Source organism: Apaloderma vittatum, unplaced genomic scaffold (genome assembly GCF_000703405.1).
Source record: "Apaloderma vittatum isolate BGI_N311 unplaced genomic scaffold, ASM70340v1 scaffold4662, whole genome shotgun sequence".
Taxonomy (NCBI): domain Eukaryota; kingdom Metazoa; phylum Chordata; class Aves; order Trogoniformes; family Trogonidae; genus Apaloderma; species Apaloderma vittatum.
This window is the reverse complement of record NW_009701775.1, coordinates 39,680-62,351: the sequence shown is the minus strand read 5'-3', so window position 1 is coordinate 62,351 and position 22,672 is coordinate 39,680. Positions and strand designations below refer to the sequence as shown.

The following is a 22,672-nucleotide window of genomic DNA, read 5'->3' as shown; positions in this document are numbered from 1 at the left end:
GCATTCCCATCTTGCACAAGCAGCTACCTCGACAGGGTCAGGCAGCAACGGAGCTGTCAGAGTTTTAAAGACAGCAAAATTAATTTTTGCTGCCAAAAATAACGAAAGCCCTGAACGAAGCGGTCATCTCATCTTAGGTGTCTGTCAGTGTTTGTCCCTGGAGAAGCACTGGAAGATAGAGGATGTGGATGCCGCTGTAGGATACTCTGCATACATACTATCTCCTTGCTTTTCCTTTTGTGGTAGCATTGGATCTCCCGCTGTTTGACTAGAGAACTCCTTCCAGCTGCCTCTTGAAGAAAGGCAATGATACGGTCTCGTCTTTCACTACTGCTAGGACTGCTCTGCCTCTCGTTATTTTCTCCAACACCAATCTCTTGCCCTTATACTTGAATTTACCACAGTATTAAGGAGGGACTGCTTGAGGTTTTCTGCTATCCTTACCCATGTCAAACACTGCACACACAAATTTCTGGTTCTCTTGCCCATCTTTACTTTGAACTTTTCTTCACTGTATCGCTGTACGAGGGCCAGGTCAGTAATCTGCAGACATTCGGAATCAAGCAACCCAGTGGATGTTGCACAAGCAGCTTAAGTAGACTTTATCAAACTTTCGGGCTTTAATTTTCAGAGTTTATTTTAACCTTTAGAATTACATTATCCAACCTCTGGAATTTCCTGGATGAGTAATAGACTTCATATTCAAAAGATGCTGTCATTCTACTTCTTTCTGCTCTTTTACACCCACACGCGGCCCACCCTCACTCCCAGAGTTTTGCAGGGAGCAGGAAAGGTGGGGAGACGTGACACTGCACAACTGCCATTTATCTTCATGATTAAATAGCAGCCCTGACAGCCTGGAAAGGAACACTTCCCAGATCTTCAGCTGGATGGCTGAAACTTGGGACGTGATGCCTGCAAAAAAACTTTCAAAAATACACAAGAAAAATTTTCAGGGCTCCTTGGGCAGTATTACAAGATCCATCTCCAAGAATTCACACTGCCACTGTGGCAACCTTTGTGCAAATGGAAGTGACTGTTCTAAAGGCTGGGAGAGGATTTGCTGACTCAAGTTTAATGTCAGCTAATGAGAGAGGGGAGTGCAGCAAACAGACCCCAATGATTTCTATACTCTGATGAACTCACTCTTTACACAGTGGTGGTGGCACTCAGTAATACTCTGGCAGTGTAGCCCAGGACAACACACCAGCGCAACAGTCATCAGATAAAGATTCTTTGTGGACCTTGGAAATTAGTTTCCAATGCTGGCCTAGGCAGCCTCCCATTTTCCAACAAGACCATATCGCTTCTTTCTCTGTTAGCAAAGACTTACAATCTGCTTCATTTATGTAGCGAACAAAGACAATCTGGACTGTTAGCAGCACCACAGAAAAGTCAAAATCTCATAGGATGAGCCATCAAAAACCCTGGCAGAGCTGATTCCAGCATGTGCCAGTGACCTGATTCACATGGGCAATGAAACACCAGGTTGCTCTAATCTAATGGAGAAAAACATGAACACAGGACAATGCCTTTTTTCCTAACTACCAAAGAGTGTGATTCAACTTTACATGAATAGCTCATAAACAGGGATGGGCAGGAGAAAGGTAGGAAACAGTTGCACCAAATTTAACACATGGGAGAGCAAACTTTGGGCATCAGAGTATATTTTTTGTACTAAAGTCTTTAGCATTCAAAATCTAAGACGTCATGCAACATGCCTATTTGAAGAGACAGCAATGATAAGACAAGCAACTCCTTCCTCTGTGATCTGGATGATACGTTCCTTTTCATCACGCATTACAAATGTCTCCAAACTGCACAGAAACCGGTACATTCACCACCAGGCTGTAAACAGCTTCTTTGGCCTCAGCTTGCACTGCACAACGCTACACTCTGTCCCCAAGCCATTGCACTCCTGACCCCACCAACACCTTTCCTAAATGTCAAGATTTTCCAGGTATAATACACAGATCCTTGCATAGTGACTGCCATTCCTCCTTTTTTCTCTTGCTGATTGAGAAATATGGCATTAAGAACCAAAGAAGGTACTAGAGTCTAGAGAGCAAAATAGTTTTCAAGCAGCTAAAATGCTGACATCTAATTAGACCAGTTTATCTTTTGTAGCTCACATTTACAAATACATACTCCAAAAAATAAAGCACATTGATTTTACAAAGAACAGAAAGGGAGCTATCAGCCTGGAACAAGAGAATATGTTTGTACATGAAGGGGAACATTATAGAAGTTTAAAGGTGTGCGGGTTTTTTGAAAAAAAAATAAAAAATCCATAAGTTTAAATTTAGAGTGTCTACGTTTCTCTTATTTTATTGAAGAGGTGAAAATGTAGCTGCTGAGGCCTAAGAATTAGGCAATGATCGAAATGTTCAATTCCACTTCAGTGCTCCCAAGGTACCCTGCTCCTTCCATGAAACCACCAGTCTAATGATGGCCTCAGTCACAGCAAAAAAACCCACCTCCAGTGCATCATTTCCCAGTCGCGCACTGGAAATCTTGAACTTTTAATCAAAGCCTGTCATTGGAAGAGAATTATACTTTTCTCTTTCCCCCCACAAAAAAAACCACCTCCAAACTCAGTTCCCCAAACTGTGACAGATGACAAAGAACCTTTTTTTCCTGGTAGTGATAATTAAATTCTATAGCTAATTGTTTCAGATAAGCACTTGTAGTTGTATGGGAAGAGATAAAAAGAATTTATTCTTTTAAGACGCTCTAATGAAAGTAGCAATAGGTTAAAAAAAGGGTAGTTCACAGCCTTCCCCCAGGCGCTCAGCAAGAAATAAGGAGGTTAAAGTTGGCACAAATTCACATGTAATTTATTAAAATTAGATGCTTCTGGTTTCCAAGACAATATAAAACACATGAATGACACAGGAAGCACATAAGGTTTTAGCTGCATTTTTATGACTTAATCTTAACGGTCAGAACTTAAAGCATGTCTGTACTGCTGAGAGAAAAATCTGAGCTGGTTGGGCTCTAGCTTCCCAGCAACATGAGCATGGGAATGACCAAAATAGATATTCTAACAGTCTTGTGCCACGAATATTGCTCAGTCTGAGCTCCAGGAGGGCTACCTGGGAGGCAAAAATGAAGGTAATTCCAGTTGTTTTCTTCTCTGAGTAGAGCACAGAGCAGTGTGACTACCACATGCCCATCAGGAAGAGAGCTTTTTAAGCATGCTTCCATGCAGGTAAGTGCAGGCAGCCCTAAGTTTTTCTGCCCCTCACCACACGGCTTGGAGATGTAATTTCATACAGACAGCACGTAACCAGTACTTGGTGCTGTGCTTAAGCCATGCCACAGACATATATACGAGACCTCTTCGCTTATGTGACTTCAGGACAAAGAAAATCAGCTTGTTTCTGCCTACCACAGGGAATGAGGAGGTGCAGAGCAAGAAAAGGCCACTGCACAGGAGAGCAAATGGGAGAAATGGTGTTTGGAGACGTGGAAAGGGGATGCTACTGACACACATAGGGCAAGGCTCAACTCCAGCAGAAGGAAAAATTCAAAATGAAACATTGTGTGTCCTCTTTGCTTACAGAAGCCTTTCTCAAGAGGGCCTGCAATTCGGCCCCTGTGAAACGCTAGTGCCGTTAGAGAATTCCACCCCTGGCTCAACATTTAGTCATTAACGCTCGATGATGTCTGCTACGCTAGAAAAACGTAGTAGTCTGTGAAACTGAGTCTTCTGAAGCAACACTGATGCATTTAACTGTGCTTCCCTCTTTGTGCAATGCCTCTCTGATCAGGACAGGCAAAACCTAGTTACTAAAAACTTATTAAAAAAAATATATACACACATATATATGTATTAACTGGTTATGTCAGATTTTAACAGAAAAAGAAAAAGATAAGGATTGGATACCACAAGGATTCGAAATTTCTGGAGCAGGTGCTTGCTTAGAAAAAATAAAGAAGCAACTTATCATGGTTATAGATCAACATTCAAGGTGGCAAAACAGAGTTTTTCTAGATTTCTGGACAAGAATTCTGCCCCAGTGACAGGTTGAGTCTAAGCATGCCAATATAGGCTGAAACTACAAAATAGGGCAAAACTACAAAACAGGGCTTATTTCTTTAATTGGATATAAAACGACTTGGAATTAGAGATTTCTTGCTACTATTACAGAACAGGCCTAAAGCCAGCACCTCATCTCCCTAATGAAACTTGCTGTTAGAGCTGTTGTAGCCAAATAACCTTAAGAAATTTTGACTGCTTTGAATATTTGGGGAATTACCTGCATCCAAAATGCCTTGTGCCAGGATTGCTCCAAACTTGGCCATAACATCATCATGCTTATCATTGATCACTTTGGAATAGAGCTGTCTGAACTGGCTGACCTGGATAAAAAAAAAAAAGAGGGAAAAAAAAGAGATATTATAAACTTCACTGCATGAGTCAAAATTCTCTAATGGAGTTCTGCATCCTAGGACACCATCAGTCTTTTCAATGGCTTTTGTCACAGGTGTTACAAGTCATCCCACTAATAATTAATCACAGATGTTTTTTTCACTTGAAGATATCCATATAGATATTTTTATATTAGTTGGGATAGGTATGCATTTCCAAATCCCATTGTGGAGGCCTTACAGGAATAGCCTGAAAATCTCTGGAGTGTCAGTGGAACAAAAGACCAACTGATGAGTTTGTAGCAAGAACTACTACGTTTTTAGGTGCGTGACACTGCACCTGATTAAATTTCCTCCCATTCCTACCGCTGAAAACCTCTAACCTATTCCGTTTTTCCTGTATAATATTTCTGCTGGATTGAGAATGCCCCTATAGTGCGTCATCAGCAAATTTTGCTACTGCTCTCTTGCCTCTTAAGTGAAAATCATTAACGAAAATATTTAATAAAGCAACAGTTCATGCCATGGTATGTTCACCACAATATCTTAAGTGCGTATTAGTAAGGAAATTGCTTATATTATCATCATTGCTTTAAACAGCTTCATCCTTCACTGGTTCACTAAGTGTTGAAGAGACAGAACAGTATCACATCCAGAAGTGTCTAAGGCCTTATTCACAAATTAGTAACTTACATCTTTTAATATGTGCAGTGGAGCAACAACACAGCTCAGGTAATTTTTATAGCTAGAAAAAATAGATTGGGAAATCCCAATCTGCAACCTAGCCAAACTGTGGGAAGCTGTATCGCATCCAGAGCACATCTAGAAGAATCTTTTATACCCCTTCCCTAAACTAATTTTAATCCAGATATCCATGTGACAACTAGTTTTCATTTTTTCTGTTTTTATACTAAGCCTTCACTTCATACGCTCAAAAGCGAAGGAGGTAATTTCAAAAAGGCACCTTCCAAAATATTGTGAACAAGCTTCTCTCCACTACTGGTCCACTTTGTTGCTGGTATTCTGAGTTCTCTTCCTACACCTGCAGCCACCAGCAAGAGGACAAACTTCTAGCTCAAGGCAGTAGGACCAGACCGAGCTACCAGAGACACAGCAGCTCCTCATATTGCCAACGGCATTCAAGTTTCCAAGCATAAAACCCTAATACCAGACAACCCCCAGCCACTTCTCACACCCAAAGAGCAGGTGCCTCTCTAGGGACATCAATGATATTTGCCCTGCGACAAACATCTGAAGACAGGTCTGATCTTTCCACTGTGCAACACACTCAGCATATGCTGTAGGCAAAGAAGCCAAGCTTCACCACCAGCACGTTCCTACATACCCCTGCACAGCCTCTGATGCTCCCAGTGCCCAGCTGTAGCACTGAACCAGGCTTAATCACTGACCATGAGGTCCTTTTGGCTGGTAACAGCAAACAATCGATACTCTGTCTGTGCAGGACCCTGCAAGCTCCAGAGCTGTGCTAAGGGTGGGCAGTACTGGGCACCAGGAGCAGCCTTCGGGCATCACTGGGAGCACACATGGCCTGTCATGGGGAATCACAGAGCACTTAGAGAAAGAGTTTTTGCACAACCACTCATACAGACAGAGCCCTGGCACAGGCTGCCCAGGGAGGCTGGGGAGTCTCCCTCCTTGGAGACATTAAAAACCCGCCTGGACGTGTTCCTGTGTGACCTACTGTAGGTGATCCTGCTCTGACAGGGGGCTGGACTAGATGATCTTTTGAGGTCCCTTCCAACCCCTGACATTCTGTGATTCTGTGATCAATGACTTGAGAACTGTGCTGGGAATAATATTTTGTTAAACTGAGATTCAAAGTAAAAAGATCAAACCAGAATGAAGAGCTGACTGAGGGGATAAATCAAACTGCAGCAGTTTCTCAGCAAAGCACGAGACCAGACTCAGCATTAAAAGCACATCAGAGCCATGAGATAATCCTGCAAATGAGGTAACAAATTTCAGCACATTGTGAATTTTTGACCAGAGGCAGTAAGAAGTTTAGACTCTACCTTTGAGAGATAATGTCCAATGTCTGGGGTGGAAAGAAGACAGGTTGCTTCCCCAACCCATGAGCACACTGCACCCAAAAGCCACAAACGCTGCTTGGCAGCCCTTACACACTTAGCGAACGTTTCAGATTAAGACCGCATGTTTTCTGCAAAATACTTCTCAATGCACATTAACTCATCACACCGCTTAAAACACAGATGCCCTAAAGCAACAGCCACTCACTGAGCTGTACCACCTCTCACCTCAACCCCTTCAGTGCTGATGGCATCTAAGTTGAAGAGATTTAAACCAGTCTGTGACAGCAAAAGACACCAATATACCTACAACTAAATCATGACCTGCTAAACAAGCTGTATTCAAATTGCTTTATTTGTTTTGCACAAATGGACAGTCTCACAACAGTGAAGCACTAAAGCATCCAGCCACTTTTAAACAGGAGTAGCAAACAACGTTTCTCTGGTAAAGCAGGAGGCATTTATTAAAACTGATGTGGAAAACGAGCATTCTTTCATCCATTCCCATTTTTCAGTCTAAGCAAGTCCAACAATTTGTATCCTAATAAATGTTAGCTCTCTATTCACCAATGTTTCCCTTTGCATTAAAAAGTGTTTGTTACTAGTCCCTGTCCCCAAAAGGAGGTGACTTAAATTTCCTTGCATTTATTAAAAAGAAGCAATGTACATTTTCATGGCAGCCACTTGCATAGATGTATGGCAAAGACATACTGCACACACAATACAGGGTTTATTCTGAATGTACTGGCCAAACTCTGCTCTTGCTTCACTCCATTTATGCTTTTTCATGCTCTCCTGATCTTTATTTACAAAAGCTCACACTAAGGTTTACATGTTCAATATAAACACTTTCTTACCCCTGGCCTCTTGTACACTCTAAAAATACCTTTGTTTGCATTTGCAGCCCAGAACAACACCTCATGCAGTACCGAGGGCAACCACACGCAGACCAGGTGAACCAAAGCCGTCAGGTATCATCTGGGACAGATACGTGAAGATATAGAAGCAACATGTAAAGCTATTCCTCTAGTTTAGCTGAGCAGTAGGATTGCAGTGCCTCGGTTTAGAGCACATCATTCCCATGACTTTGGGCGCAGCTTCTGGATGTGGAATATTTATAAAAGCATATGGATGTTACAAAGCTCATTCAGCAGACTGTAACCTGGAATTGAATCAAATCTTCAGAGAACAAAATTCCACGTAAAGCGAGAAGACCTTCAGCAGAACTGCTAATATCCATGCTGGTATCTGAAGTCTGACGGCGCAGCACCTCGGAACAGAGGGCACAAACACCTCGCTCGGGGAAGGCGAGGCAGGGCTGGCAGGGAAAGCCAGTAAGTCATTCATCCACTTTTCCTGGTCATGGTGTTCTGCCCCTGTGAGCAGTCTATACCTAATACGCCTTCCACAGCTCCTCCTCACATGTACATCAGTCCAGAGGAGATGAACAAAACACCCAGGCAACAACCCCTCCAGGGACCCACCAGCTGTGGCATGGGGACACCAGGCAGGCAGCGAGCTAAGACACCAACATCTACAAGGCACAGAAACGTGACTGCTAAGTCTAATTGGCTCGATTGCCACCTCTCCAGGCGACATGGGAATCAACTGAGAACAAGTGCTGAAAAGCTACAAAAGGAAACAGTCCTTATACCCTCTACTTATAAAAAATCCCAAAACACGTAGAGCCGTATCGAGAGCATTCTGCTTTCAGAAAAATTCTGCATACCTGTGCATCATGAGCCAGGGACCACTGCTAACCCTGGGAAATGTATTGGGGAAGTGTGCCCTTCCCAAAGTTTTACTTTAACACCAGTGGGAGCAAAACTGTTCCATGAAAGAGTAGAAGGCCCTGTCTGGCCTGAGGGAGTAGGCAAACCCAGACTGAAGGGTTGCCTCAACACTCAGATGCAGGGCAGGCCTGCAGGCTTACTTACCCAGGCTGTTCCTATAAAGCAAATGCTTCACAAGAATGAGATTTTTTGACTGTATGAGGTTCTACCTGAAAACCTTCCCTGCTGCTGGGGAATGCCTGCTCTGGCAGCTCTAGCTGTAACGTTTCAGAAAGGTATTGTCCCCACATGAAGCCACTGCTCCATCTCTCTGGAGATGGAGTACAGACAAAAGCTCAGGTCTGCCTTTGCTGTTGGAGCTCTCACTTCCTACAGGATGGAGCAAGGTGGCAACAGACAGTAATTTCTCAACCTGTTGAAGCAAAATCTGCCAGCTGGTCTAGTAGAGCCCTTTAATCTGCAACTATTTTTCCTTCAAGCCACAGCAACAAGCACATCCCAGACTACAGAATAGGTTTATTCAACATGCTATGAAACCCACAAGCTCTGTCTCTCCCTTGAAACCTTCAAGCACTTCAAAAATGTTACAGCATTTGGAAATGCCATCAAGAAATTTAACTGTGTGACTTTCAGGAAAAACACTAAAATGTAGGCAGTAACTCATTTCATCTTTACTAACAATACACAGACACCATTCTGATAATTAGCACTGGCCAAAGTGACATGCCACTGATTTCAAATGAAGCCAAAAGCACAACTTTGGTTAAGACTGAGAAACACAGGCTTTAAGACAGGAGAATGATCCAGCATGAATTCCTACAATAAACCTGAGGGGCTGTCAACACCCAGTCAACATCCATGCAGGTGAAGCCCGTGAGAGTGTTATGAATACGACTTTAATAGACAACAAACAGTCAAGGGAAACAGTGGCAGGTGATGTGCATGGTGCTTTTTGCAAACTCAGGTTCTTAAGAACAACAGTATTTAGGAATCTGTTTGTAATAAAACAGGTTTAAAACTGTTCGCATGTTCTATCTACTTCAGAAGTTGAAGTTCTGGTGTATACGCTTGTTCTCCTGAAAGAGCAGACAGTCTGCAGAAGCACCTAAGAGTAACAGGCTTATGTGAAGTGATATGCAAGTGCTACTAGAATAACAAAAAATATTCCTGCATCCTAGCAAGACCTAATATTTCACCTAAATGAGGAAAAAATAAGTAGTGCAATCTCGTTTCTTCACAACATCTTAATCAGCCAATATGGTTCAAAGAGGATGGAGGAAAAGCCTTGACCTTGCTTATTATCTGCTCATTCTGCCAAGATGACTATCCTAACACAAAACCAGAACAAGTAAATTCAATTCAAGATGTTAGACATGTAGTTTGTCTCCAAAATTGCTGTCTTAATTGCCCTGCAGGTCACAAATACATAATGAAGTTGTCATTGATTTCTATTACAATGATCTCATCACATCTATAATTTAGGAATCTATTTCACAAAATAAACTTGTTATTGTTCTATATCCTGCACTAACAGGGTTCTTAAACGTATCAACAGAGGTCAGGAAAAATCCTGCTGTCTGCACGTGGAGGAATTGCATTTCAACTCTGAATTGGCCCAAACAGCTTTACACAGGATTTGCTACCCCTTTTGGCACTTAAGCAACTTGCAAGTTGAAGGGACTTTCATATAATGACAACTCTTTATTCAAACTCTTGAAATTACCTGTTTAAACCAAGCATAAGCACAACAAAGAGGAAGATGAATACAAAGAAAGGAGGGCAGCAAAGGTCATTCCAAGACATAAATCTACATTCTCTCACAACTAAAATGGTTTATTTGAAATCAAAATACTCTGATTCTTAAAACTTTGTTTACTGCTGGCATTTCAGTATTGCAACATTCAGCTCTCAAACTTCTGAAGTTATTTTATTCCTGAAAAATCTAGATCTACTCAAGGAAGGTTGTTTGCTACCATCTTCATCCCAAATTGCCATCAGAGAATTTAAAGTCCTTCTAACAAGAAGTTTATGGAAAAAAAAAAACCAAGCAAAAAAAAAACACAACAGAACAGACAAAACTGAAAAGTAATGACGGGAAGCTGGTCAGACTAGATGTCACAATCTTCATTAAAATCACCATCTCCCACATGTTAAGCATCACAAAGCACTTGGCAGCAGCAAAATCATGGTACATAAAACGTAGCTTCTCCGTAACCCCCCCAAGATCCCCCAGCTTGTGGGAACTGAAATCCATTACGCCCCTCTCACCCGCTGCCCATCCAGTAACGCAAATGCTCACATACAGCAGGTTGGACGCTTTGACACGGAGGGCACTGGCATGTCACTTCAGAATCTGATCAGATCAAAATATGTCACTGTAATCTAAAAATGGGTAGCTTTCTGAACTCCACTCTTTCACATCAGAGTAAAATATTTTTTCTTCAGACTGGCAGAGAGCTCCAAAAAAAAAGTTTCCCATGGATAATAAATCACTTAATTGGCAGCACATTCCTCAAAATATTCCTTTTACTTTTGAGCAAGAGGCTATGATGGTTATAACTAACATTTAGGGTGTTCAGAACAAGGAAAATTTATATATTCTGTGTTTAGTTCCTAAATTAGCAAAATTTTTCAGGTATTATTACTTTATAATCTAGGTTTTTTGCATGCTTTATTGGCTTGTTTTTCAATATCTGCAGTGCTTCTATGACTGGGTAATGAATTACCTTCTGTATCTATATTACGTAACACCACATAAATTTTGGCTCAAACAAGGCCCTGGCATAAAAGCTTTTTCAGTTCCTCTCCCCATTTTTAAACAAGCCACTGAACCCCAGACTATATCTCTCATCCTGCATTTGCTGGCCAACTATTTCAATCACCCATTTCACAAGTCCAGGTATTACACATACTTCTGAACTCAAAGTTCCTAGGCCTCTTTCTCCAAAGAGATCTGACTTATTACACTCCTCAAATAACCTGTATTCTTGCCAACTGTTTCCTGACTGCACTTTTTCTCAGGACATACAGACTCTATCAATCTCAGAAAGACTAAAACTCCCACAGACAGACTCAGCCAGTGATCCACAACAGCCTTGGATGTCTGACTAATTCAGAGCAGTCTCTAATTCCCATTCCAAAAGGATTAGGGCGCTTTTCAAACTAAAATGAATTTATTCTCATAATGTCCTCTCATAGAACGAAGTATCATCTTATTTTTCTTCCAGGTGGGAAGCTGAGGCACAGGAGAGCTATATTATTTGCCCAACATTAGAGGAACACAGAACGATTAAACCTGATGTCCTGCATCGCGGGCTGGCATTCCAAGCACCTGATCAAGGAAGAAAGAAGAAGAACAACACAAAGTTTCTTTTCATAGAAAGATAATTCAACTGCACATTACAGAGACCTTGTATCTTGGAAGATGACAGGATCCGACAGAATTCTAGTGTTCTCCACTGTCTTCTTCAGCTGAACTATAATTTTGATAATATAAACAATGATCCCAGATTCTGCTCACAAAACTCTTTTTGTTTTGTTTTTTATTGTTTTGTTGGGTTGGGTTTTTTTAATAATTCAAAGGAACAAACTGTCTGCCAGTCAATCTTCATGTTCTGTGACTTGGAAATACCCAGATTTCCTTCGCTAACTTTCCCAAGTAAACTTCTCCACTGGACAAAGAGTTGGTTTTTTTTCTTTTAAAATTCTTTCTCCCCATCCAAACGCAGTAAAAGTGTGACTGTTTTTATTACAGTTCAATTTCTAAAATGACATCAGTAAAAACAACCCTTATATGACAGATGAGAAGCAAAGTACCAGTTACTGCTCTGCCTCGGAACTCACCGGAGCAGATGAAATGTGGAACCTCAGAGCTTCTATTAATGTAGACTTTTAGTCTGTACAAATGTTTGCATATCATCATCTGTCATATATTCACAGGGCAAACTATTTTTTAAAAGCTAAGCACAGCACATGCAATCCTTTTTGCCTTCTGAGCAGAAAGAAAAACTAAATTTAAAAAAAATAAATTATTTCCTACAAAGCCACCAAGCCAGTTCTGACAGCAGAAACTGTTTCACCTGAAAAGTGTAAGCTTAGCTACAAAAGAAACACAGTTACAACAGGACTTCCTTGCAGGGGAAAATTAAGTCTACTAGCGTAAATAATCTTTAGTAAATAACGGTGTTCACATAAATCATGAGCGTACAGGTCTCAGTGCGTGTTAGTGGAAGACACTTTCATGTCACCACAAGACGCTTTAGGACCTTTTAAGAAAGAGCACATATTCTTGTAACGCCAGTTAAAACACTGTCAGCCGTCAGGCATGTTTCAATCAGCGCACATCACTCCCCCGCTCAAAAGCCCACGCTCCGACCCCCGCAGGAGCTCCCTCTGTGCATTACTTCAGCTCTGGCTCCCGACAAGGCACGTACCCTCTCTTGCCAATGCTTACAGGCAGCGCCAAGCACAAAAGATTTGGCATCCAAGACCATTTTTCCACCTAATAAGCCAGTCTGTATGGTATGTCACGTTACCTTTGGGCACGTAATCTCAGTCTGCTGGATCATGATAAGAGCAGATGCAATCAGAGCTCCCTGACGTACATAGTTCACAGGATCGTTTGTCATTGGCTCAAGCAAATTAATTGCTTCCTGAAAAAAAATAAAATAAAAAGAAATAAGTGGTTGAGAAGTTAACACTATTATTTTTAGCATCCCAGGATTCAGTGCTCCAATGGAAGGTTATCAGATTGATGCTCTTAGACACACTTTTAATCTGTTTTGTCTGTTCTTGGTAAAAGAAGCAGAAATCTTCTATATGTGGATTTTAATTTAAAAATCAGGAAGAAAAAAAGCCAACCTAGAACACAAAAAGCAAGTGATGGATGAAAGAAAGTCAGATCTACCTGCAGAAATAGGGCAACAGATAAACAACAGTTGTTGTAAGCAACAGATACATTCATCACATTAGAATTACAGACATGCTTTAAATAGTACACATAAATTATCTTCACACTGTCTTTGCCATGTTACTTCTGTGAGGGTGAGGCTTTTAAAAGCGAGTTGATTGTACACGAAACACCATTTCTAAGGACATCTTGTAGAATAATACACCTTCATTTAGACTTCTGCCAACTGAGCTATCCTGGAGACTGAAGGTGAGTCTCCTGAAGGCGACTCGCTCATTCTCTGGCACACATTCAATACCGCGTGTGGAGCGGAACACCCGCTATGACAGGAAGCTGAATCTTCCCATCTCCAAAACGGAACATACTTCAGCCTTCAAAACCTACCAATGTAAGCTTCAGAAGACACGTCTGCATGTAATCAGGTGGTTTAGGTCTTTATCACACAACGTATCTGGAAATAAACCAGACTTTGCTATGTAACTAAAAGCATTTCCACTTAAATCAACTTGTCAGATGCAGCCGGTTAAAAATAATTAGCTCCTCAATTCCGCCTTCCGCTTGAGAATAAAACAACCTGGATAAAAATAGGACATTCAGTTTGCTTTGATGTTTGCATGCTTTAGATTCTGAAGACGGAAGGCAGTGCCTGTCAGCACTCTGCGCATTCCACAACCCAGGCGACACGCTGGGGAGCGTGCCCTGGCACAAGCCACAGACCGAGTGCTTAATACCAGCTGAGGAGGGAACGATACAGGTAAGCACGAGATTCAAAGACTCAGAAGCATGTGACATTACTTCCACAGGGACAGTCTGTGCACCTGCTTTGAAACTGTGATTCAGTACAAGTACAGATTATACATACGTGTGAGTGAAACAGAGGAAACTTGTCCCCAAGTTTACCTGCTGTTTTTTCCAACGAGTGCTCACTTCCGACAGCAGAAGTGGGAATTCTTCTACTCTAAAAAGTCTTTGATATCATCTGTAAGAATTATCTCCCACTGACACTTATAAAGTGAGAATAAAATCTACTGGCTATGAATTGCACACCTGAAACCACAGCAAATTCAACCGTACCCTGGGACGCATCAAGAGTGTGGCCAGCAGACCAAGAGAGGCGATTCTCCCCCTTTACTCTGCTCTTGTGAGACCCCACCTCGAATACTGTGTCCAGTTCTGGTGTCCCCACCATAAGAGGGACATAGATCTGTTGGAATGAGTTCAGAGGAGGCCACAAAGCTGATCAAAGGGCTGGAGCACCTCTGCTACGAGGACAGGCTGAGGGGACTGGGTTTGTTCAGTCTTGAAAAGAGACGACTCCGGGGGGACCTAACAGCTGCCTTCCTATACCTGAAGGGAACCTACAGGAAGGCTGGGGAGGGACTTTTTACAAGAGTTTCCACTGATAGGACAAGTGGAAATGGATTTAAGTTAAAGCAAAATAGATTTAGATTGGATCTTAGGAAAAAATTCTTCAGTACAAGGGTGGTAAGACTCTGGAATAAATTGTCCAGAGAATTTGTAGATGCCCCCTCCCTGGAGATGTTCAAGGCCAGGCTGGATGAGGCCTTGAGCAACATGGTCTAGTCAAGGGTGTCCCTGTCCATGGGAGGGAGGTTGGATTAGATGATCTCTAAGGTCCCTTCCAGCCTAGGCCATTCTATGATAATTTCATTGCACTTGGCTTTACCATGTGGATCTTCCCTTAATTATGTAACACAGGAAAGAAGAAAGGAGCTAGAAGTTATACAAAACACCTCCTGCTTTCCTGTCACAAGTGCTCCCTTGTTCCCTCTAAAGCAATTTGTAAAAGACCAACTCCAAGGGCAAGGGAGTAATGATTTTTGAGTGCTGAACATACGTTCAGTGGCAACTTGACAGTAAGAAAACTCTAAGAGAAGTTTTGAAGCCCAAATTCCAAGAATGTGGTAATACAAACAGGAGAAGAGTCTCTATGCCCAGGAGGGTTACAGAATTTAAAGCAGTACCGCTCTACTCCAGCTGGCCAGCAAGCACACGCACGTGAAAAATCTGGTCTGTGTGTGTCATTTCCATACAAACATCTCTGTGGCAGAAGAAAGCAGAGAGAGTCTTGGCAGCAGATGCTTCTGGTCCTCACCTTGTTTCCAGTGCCCGCACAGCAGATACCCAAAGCCATGGCAGCCCCATAACGCACATGGGGATTGTAGCTCTCTGACAGCAAAGAAACCACGCTCGGACACTGCTCGGGAGTCCTACAGAAAAGCAAAAAAAAAAAAATAAAAATTTTTGTTTATTATTTTTCTTCAAGATATGGAGAATTCACTCTGTTCATACTGGAAAATTGAAACTTGTCCTTCCACACCGCCTGTTTTGCATTTCTCGAAAGGTAACCAGGGGTGTGGAACAAATGAACTAAGAGAGAACAGGGAAGTGCACAAACGAACAAACTTTCCTGCCACTGCAGATATCACACACTGTTCCCATGACTAACGTCTTCCTTTTTAGTGCTTATTTTCTGCCTTTAAAGTATTACCCAGCAGAATCTATTGGGATTGAGGTCTTCATTTCTATAAATCACGCTGTTGTGACACTTGCCACTAGCAGAGTTTCCTCTCTACAAGACACACACAGTACTAAATCTCCCAGCAGTAGCCACCAAACCCCACTCCAGCATTCAGTCAGCCTTCAAGGTTGGGGGGTCCCAAACTCCCTTTCGCAACCTCTGCTTCTGCTGACTCCTCACACCAACCCACTACTGTAAATCAAAGCATTGGAGGAAATGCTGGTACAACTCACATTTCCAACCAGTTTATAAGCAACAGCTGCTGTTGCCTCCTTACAATATTGTGCTGTGATGCTGCTGCTTTTTTAGAGAGCGGAAATGGGAGTACATGCTCCATGCCTCTCCAGCTGGGAACCAGTGTCCTGTTGGTCATTACAGCAATGGAACTTCTAGCCCAGTGCTGGAGGAGATGAAAGAGAGCCCTTCCTCTATCTCCCACAGCAACAAGCACATGTGGCTAAGGCAGTCTTGTGAATACCGAGTACTTCTGAAGTAGGGCAGAAGTGACTCACAGGTGTGAATTTATTAATTTCTCTCCTGTCGTTGTACTCATCACTTTATTAACTTTGACGTCACACAAACAACTTCACACTATCAAGCACTGCAATTTCCACATTAGAAATGCGGCAAAGGCAAAATTGTTTGTAAAACAAGCATCTCTGCGTCAGACAAGTCTGTATTCTGAACCCATTACCCATCGCAGCTCATGCGTGAGATTTACCCAGTCTTGTGACACCACATAAGAATGTGGTTGGCAAATACACACTCATGAAAAAGAAAGATTGGAAACAATAAACTGCAAGTGATTTAATTATGTATGTTCTCAAAGTGCACATCATCTGGTTATCCACGCCATCTCAGTGTCTCTTGCAGCCCAGACCAGCTTTTTAATTGTCATGATCCTAGATCCTAAACATTCTAAATCACAATCCTAAAAGCAGACCTACAAGTCATTTACTTTGACTATAAACTGATTTCAGACTGAAACATACAAAAGAAGAATCAAGAACACCGTAGTTTTAGCTTCTCTTCTTGTCTTTGCTATACTGAAGATGGAGGTTGGTGGCAGTACCTGTTGTACGCAGGAATTACAGCATCATGTAGAGTCATTAAGTTTCTATCAAAGTACTCAAGATATAAAAAAACAATTACAGAGCATGCTCAGCACTCATTTTATTTAAACGAATACCTGAATCACAGAAACGAGAAGTAAAAAAGACTAAAAGCAATAATCTAGTTAATTATCTTCTTTTATTGTGACTGGGGACAGAAGACACAACCCCACACTTGTACTTTGGTTATACTCCACGCACAAAACCAGTTAGTTTCTATTCTAGCTATTCTCTTCCCATTTCAACACACTTTCTTGTAGTGTTCTGAAGTCCTAAACACCTCTTCACCTTCCTCTCTCCTGCTTCAGTTGATCACAGACAGGCAGCACCACCCCACAGGCTCCAGCTCTCCTCCACCTGAAGGGACCTGAAGGCTCCCACGTTTCAGAGGCTACTCAACCCCTCTGCAGTCATGGCACCACGTACCCAGGTCTCCTACCTCACCCCTGCTTCTGGCAGTCTGTTTCTTCGTGAGTTTTCCTAAAACATCCACATGGAGAAAGAATACCATCTACCACCACCACCTTACCAAAAAAACCCCTCCAAACAGCAGCAAAACACCCACGCAAAGAGGAAAGAACAAACATAAAAGTTGCAGAAGATCTGCTGCCTCTGAAATGCAGCTGTGATGATGAATGTTAAGAAAGGTGGAAGAGCTGGGAAACGGAACAATTCCATACTGCAAGCAACCAGTAGAAGTGAGGATTATAAACTAAAAGGCATATTTAAAATTACCTGACAGTCTCCTGCTCAAATAACAGCCTGGATGCTGACAATGTTTTTTAAAAATGAGCTGATGTAGAGACCAGGAGTCACAAATCCTATAATAAATCAGCCCAAGCGTTCAACTGCACAGAAGACTTCAGCTCTTGCACAGAGACTCTTAACACCTTTGTGTTTACTTTGCTTTAGCAAATGTTAAACACGCAGACTGTGAGCCAAATAAGTGAAAAACATCTTCTGGCAAAGATGTGATAATGCACTTTGAAACATTAATCATTAAATTCCTGTTCAGAAAGCTGGGTTTTACAGAATCATTAACTCGGACATATCATTGCCTCTGCAGGCTCAGATGTCCCAACACAGTTTTTATTATAAAATCAGGATTAAAGGACACTAATTGATTATGGAATTCTTATCCAGATTTACATTACTTGTGACCATTATTTTAAATGCTTTTATCTCAAATCTATCCATAAAACAGTCAAACATTTTGACAGGCAGCCTTCTGTCAATCCACTTTGGGAGTTAAAGCTATTTAACAGGTCCCAGCACCTGCCTCAGCAACACAGTCTTCACCGACCCACAATCTTCAAAAAGTGTCTTCCCAGGTAATAAAGAACTAGAAAGCAGAACCACAAGTGGGTTGAGGAAGCGTAAGAGTCTTGTAAAAATGCTTATCAGAGCAACAGGCCTTCAGTACACAAGAGCCCTGCTGGCATCAATGCTTAAGCAATAACATTTGCTTGCTCGCTTTACTGCTGAGACACTTTACAAAGTCCTACCCTCTGTTGCCAAAGGTCAGCCCTTATAAACCCAAACCCGCGTTTCATAAAGTTCGTAAGACGTAAAATAATTCTGTCAAGCGATCAAAAGAATAATTACAGGGCCCTCATAAGCAGTTATGGGCTCTAATTGTGCTCCCGTGGTGCTACTTCCAACTGGCAATCCAGCTGCGGAAGATGTTTAAGATGTAACCACCTTCTCCTCCCCCTGACCTGAGGTTTTCACCCTTCCCTTGGAGCGGAGCCACACGAGCTGCTGATGTGACACAGCGCAATGGAGGGTCTGTCCTGCCTGAAGGCGGAGGTTTCTGCTTCACCGGTACCCAGCCCCAGGCAGGTTCCAAAACCAAGGCCAGCCCTCTGGCTCCCGGCTGGAGACCTCCACCACTCTGGTGTGCTGACGGCCAAATCCATGTGGTTACTGACAGAAACTGCTGGTGGGGGAGAGGGAATGAAGAGCATGAGAAGAACTTAAAAACAGTACTACAACAAAGATAAATGGTTTATCAGGAATCACGTTCATCAACAAGGGTACATTTAGTCAGTCCTAATACGGACATCTATCATTACTACAAGCCAAACACAGAAGATAACCTCGCATGGAACACCAGGATAACACCTGGAGATTTAGTTGGCAGAAGTTTCATCTCAAGACACAATTGCTACCCTCCCCCCTCCTCCTTAAAAGCCATAAAATTCTAAACCTGGAGCACACTTAAGATATTTTGAGGACAGAAGCAACATACTATAGTCCTCTAGTCTGACCTTCCCATAACACAGTCTAGCAATTTCATCTAAAAATTCCTACATTAAAGCCTAAGGCATGTCTCTAAATTGGGCTGTGCATCTCGGATAGGCAATGTCTATTTTTAAAAACAAAATTATCTTTAATGCACTGGTTCCTTCCTTTTTTCCTTACACTGGTTTTGCTCAAGCAGTTTGCTTTTGCAATTACATTTTACTACAATGGCAAAATGATGACAAAAGAACAGCCTGATTATTTCCTTCATTTTCAACTGAAAATTGCTCGACTGCCCCAACATAAGTCATCAGAACACAGACGTCAGTGAAACCAGACCCATACACAAACAAACAACATCACAACTAGCTTCAACTTTGTTCTAATTAATTCTAAATTATTCAAGAAGCCCAAAAAGCCTAGAACTTTCTTCTATAGGACTTTAGCACAGTAGTCAGCTGCAGTTTGGCTTCTATCCTACAGCAGAACAAGTTTTACTGTTGAGATGCACAGGCTGCAGATGAAGGAATTCCTCCAAGATTCAGTTTGGTTTGTTTGAGAAGACAAAGAAAAATAAAGATGCACCAATACAGTAATGAGAAATTCTCAGCAAAACATCATTGCTAGGTTTTAGTCATCAGCTGGTTGCTCTTGAAACCTCCAGCAGAAACAAACATCCATATGGCTCAGGATTTTGAATCTTCACAGAAACCAGAACCAGAGATAACACAAAGGAGCTGCCTAACTCCTGCCCAGTTACGCTAGCCTTAGCCTCAGCTCTCCTGGGGATATTCATGCCCTGGATATAAGTGACATTTACATACACAAAAACCTTATCTTCTCTATATAGAAGCTGATATTTAGCTTCTAAGTGCACTAGGATTTCCAAGAAACCAAGAAAGTTTTGGATTCTTCATTATTTCCAAAGAGAGAGGAAAAAGTTTTTCTGAAGCCTCCAGTGCAAAAATTTGTAAAATAAAATCCAGGATATCAAGATTGTTACTAACATGGAGTAATATGAATAAAACCACCAGAACACCACCTGGACAGGGAAGATGGTCAGTCTTCCTTTCAACCAATGATGTTGACCACGGAAGGTTTGTGTTTGCAGAGAACCCTGAAATTGTATTTCCTTTTCACCATGAAACATTTCTTAGAGCAGCATTATTTGGAATTGAAGAAGCCTAAACTGAATGTAGTTACAACTGCATCATCTGCAGATGTTGTAATTCTGAGGAGGCTTTGCCTACAGGAGCCTTACCGGGCTACTGAAAGTTGAGGAACACAGGTATGTACATTGACTCTGTTTAACAATCCACTTGAATCGTTTTTCTTCCAAGAGGCACGCAAAAACACTACAAGACAAATTTAAAACTCAGACTGCCTTATTTTGAAGCCTATTCTGCCTGATTTCATAGATCACAGTGCAGTTTGAATCGCATCCAAATACCTTTGTGCAGTTTATTCTAATTCAGTAAGTTGCATATCTTGAAGGTTTGAGGATTATTGCCATTTCTCTTTATATTTCAGCAATATTTAAGCATGAAACCCTGTCTATGTATACAAGGTAGCATAAGTAAATAAACAGAATACTGAAAATAAACCATCACTGTGATCTTGTGACTAAATGGAAGTGTCTGAAGCATCACCAACATACACTTCTTTTTTAGTCTAAATATTTAAGGACTTTACAACTCACTGAAAAATGAAACGTCGGAATTAAAGAACGATGTCAAACACCTTTTAAATTCCTCATTATGTCTCCCCAGTCGTATTTCAAGAGATTCTAAATATTTATGACATTCTAAACTATTGGGCATGAATTCACCATTTCATACAGAACTATTTCCTCAAGTTGCTTTGGTTGTGCAGCAACAGATTAAAAAAAAAAAAAGGCAAGCTTTTCATTTAATCCACGAATGTGTTAATGAAGGAGGAATGGAGGAATGCAAATACCTAACTGCAGAATTTGCAGTCCTTACTGAAGGGAGAGTGAGTGTGTGTGTGTGTGTGTGTAGCAATGGAAGGTGGAACATAGAAGATGGAAAACCTGCAGAGAAAAATGCAACAAACTGACATTTTGGTGTAGAATAAGCAGGGGCATGAGTCCCATCTCCTTTGCTCTCCACAAAAGGATTCAAGCTATTCCTGTGCCAGGAATTTCCTGCAACTCTCATGTGCAATGCAGCCGCCTCCTCCACAATGATTTTCTCTGAAATGCCTCTTGGTTGCCTAAGTGAGACTTAGCAAAGGAGAACTTTTTGGAGACCCCCAGCGTCAGGAGGATGACGCCGAGCGCTGCCATCAGGGCTGGCCGCCGAACCCAAAGGGTAAGCACCGACTGCCCAACACCGTCACCTGTGTCAGCTCACACCTGGCGTACTCGTGACTCCACTCAAATAAAACAGCATTGGTGATTTGAAAACTGTTATTTAACAGCAAGGGGTGGGGGAAAACAAAAACCACTAATCTGTGCATGGTTCAGATATTCTGGTTATAGTTGACCAGGAGCAGAGTGTAGCAAGATTTAGGGTTTAACACTCATTAGCACAGGAGGGGAACCAGACGTGGGAGCAGAGCAGTGGGCTGCCCAAAAAGCCTGGCCAGAAGCACACGGTGAAAAATCTGCTGCGAGTTCTGTCTATCATAGACGTACAGAAGAATGCATTTCTCAGACATTATTCAAACCTGGGAAAGTTCAGAAAATGTCACAAAAGGCAGGTAAGTTTTCTAGCCATCTGAAACGAAACAATGCACCAAGCTACAGAAGCCTACATGCACCTAAACTCATGTCATCTTCCTCCGAGTTTCTAAGAAAACTGGTTTACCTGTATTTCAGAAAAACCATTTTCTTTTCAATTAGACAGAATGTGTTTATACAGCTTTCATCAGAGCAATCTGCAGGCAACAGTACAGCCTTCAGTGAATGTTTCATCAAGGGGCCTCCTCACTCTGAATTTAATTTAGCCTTTCTAGTGGCTAGAGAGGTGATTGTCATGTAAATTACACTACGACATCCAACTACAGACATTCCAGAGAAGTGGGAGCACCTGATTTGCACTTTGACCAAAACAGCTCTTTACTGCAGTAACCAACAGTGATGCTTCTCAGATGTTAAGATCTGTGAAGAAAATTTATTAAGAGGTAATACAGAACTCAAGTGGACAAAAATTACAGTTTTATAACACTGATGCTTCCCCTACAGTGAAGTGATTGAGGGATAGTGTCTACCTGTGACATAAAAGAGAAAATGTGAAAAGTCAAAGAAAAAAAACACCCAAACCAAAAATCTTGCAAGATAATGCTTTAGCTCCAATACAGGCTTGATCAGTAACTGATACTGATGATTAACAGATTGTTCTGATAGATGAATTGTCTATTTTTTCCCTAAAGTTTTAATTCTGTTCTTTGAATTCAAAGATGTGACGAAGATGCAGCACACACGCACAAGCAGACCACTGCAGTTAAAGGATTAATCTATTTTTTACTATACTTTGGTGGGTTTACTCCAACCTCTTTTTTTCTTCAATTTATGATGCAGACATACTGCCAATAGCTCCATCTCCAGAAAGTGGTAATAATTCCAGTTGCCTTTCAACAAGATAAAAAATAGCTCAGGTGTCAATGAAGAAGGAAACGAAGGTTCACCT

The 22,672-nt window shown here is 41.7% G+C and overlaps 1 protein-coding gene across 1 annotated transcript in view; it reads right to left on the bottom strand.

Annotated features, from left to right (window-relative positions):
- PSMD1 (proteasome (prosome, macropain) 26S subunit, non-ATPase, 1) overlaps positions 1-22,672 on the bottom strand; it is a 72,210-nt gene that overhangs the window by 9,934 nt on the left and 39,604 nt on the right. The window contains exons 17-19 of the mRNA XM_009879268.1: positions 15,241-15,355; positions 12,751-12,867; positions 4,263-4,365 (exon numbers count right to left, since the gene is read on the bottom strand). Coding sequence (XP_009877570.1) covers positions 4,263-4,365; positions 12,751-12,867; positions 15,241-15,355 — 335 coding nt within the window. The remainder of the gene's footprint in view (positions 1-4,262; positions 4,366-12,750; positions 12,868-15,240; positions 15,356-22,672) is intronic.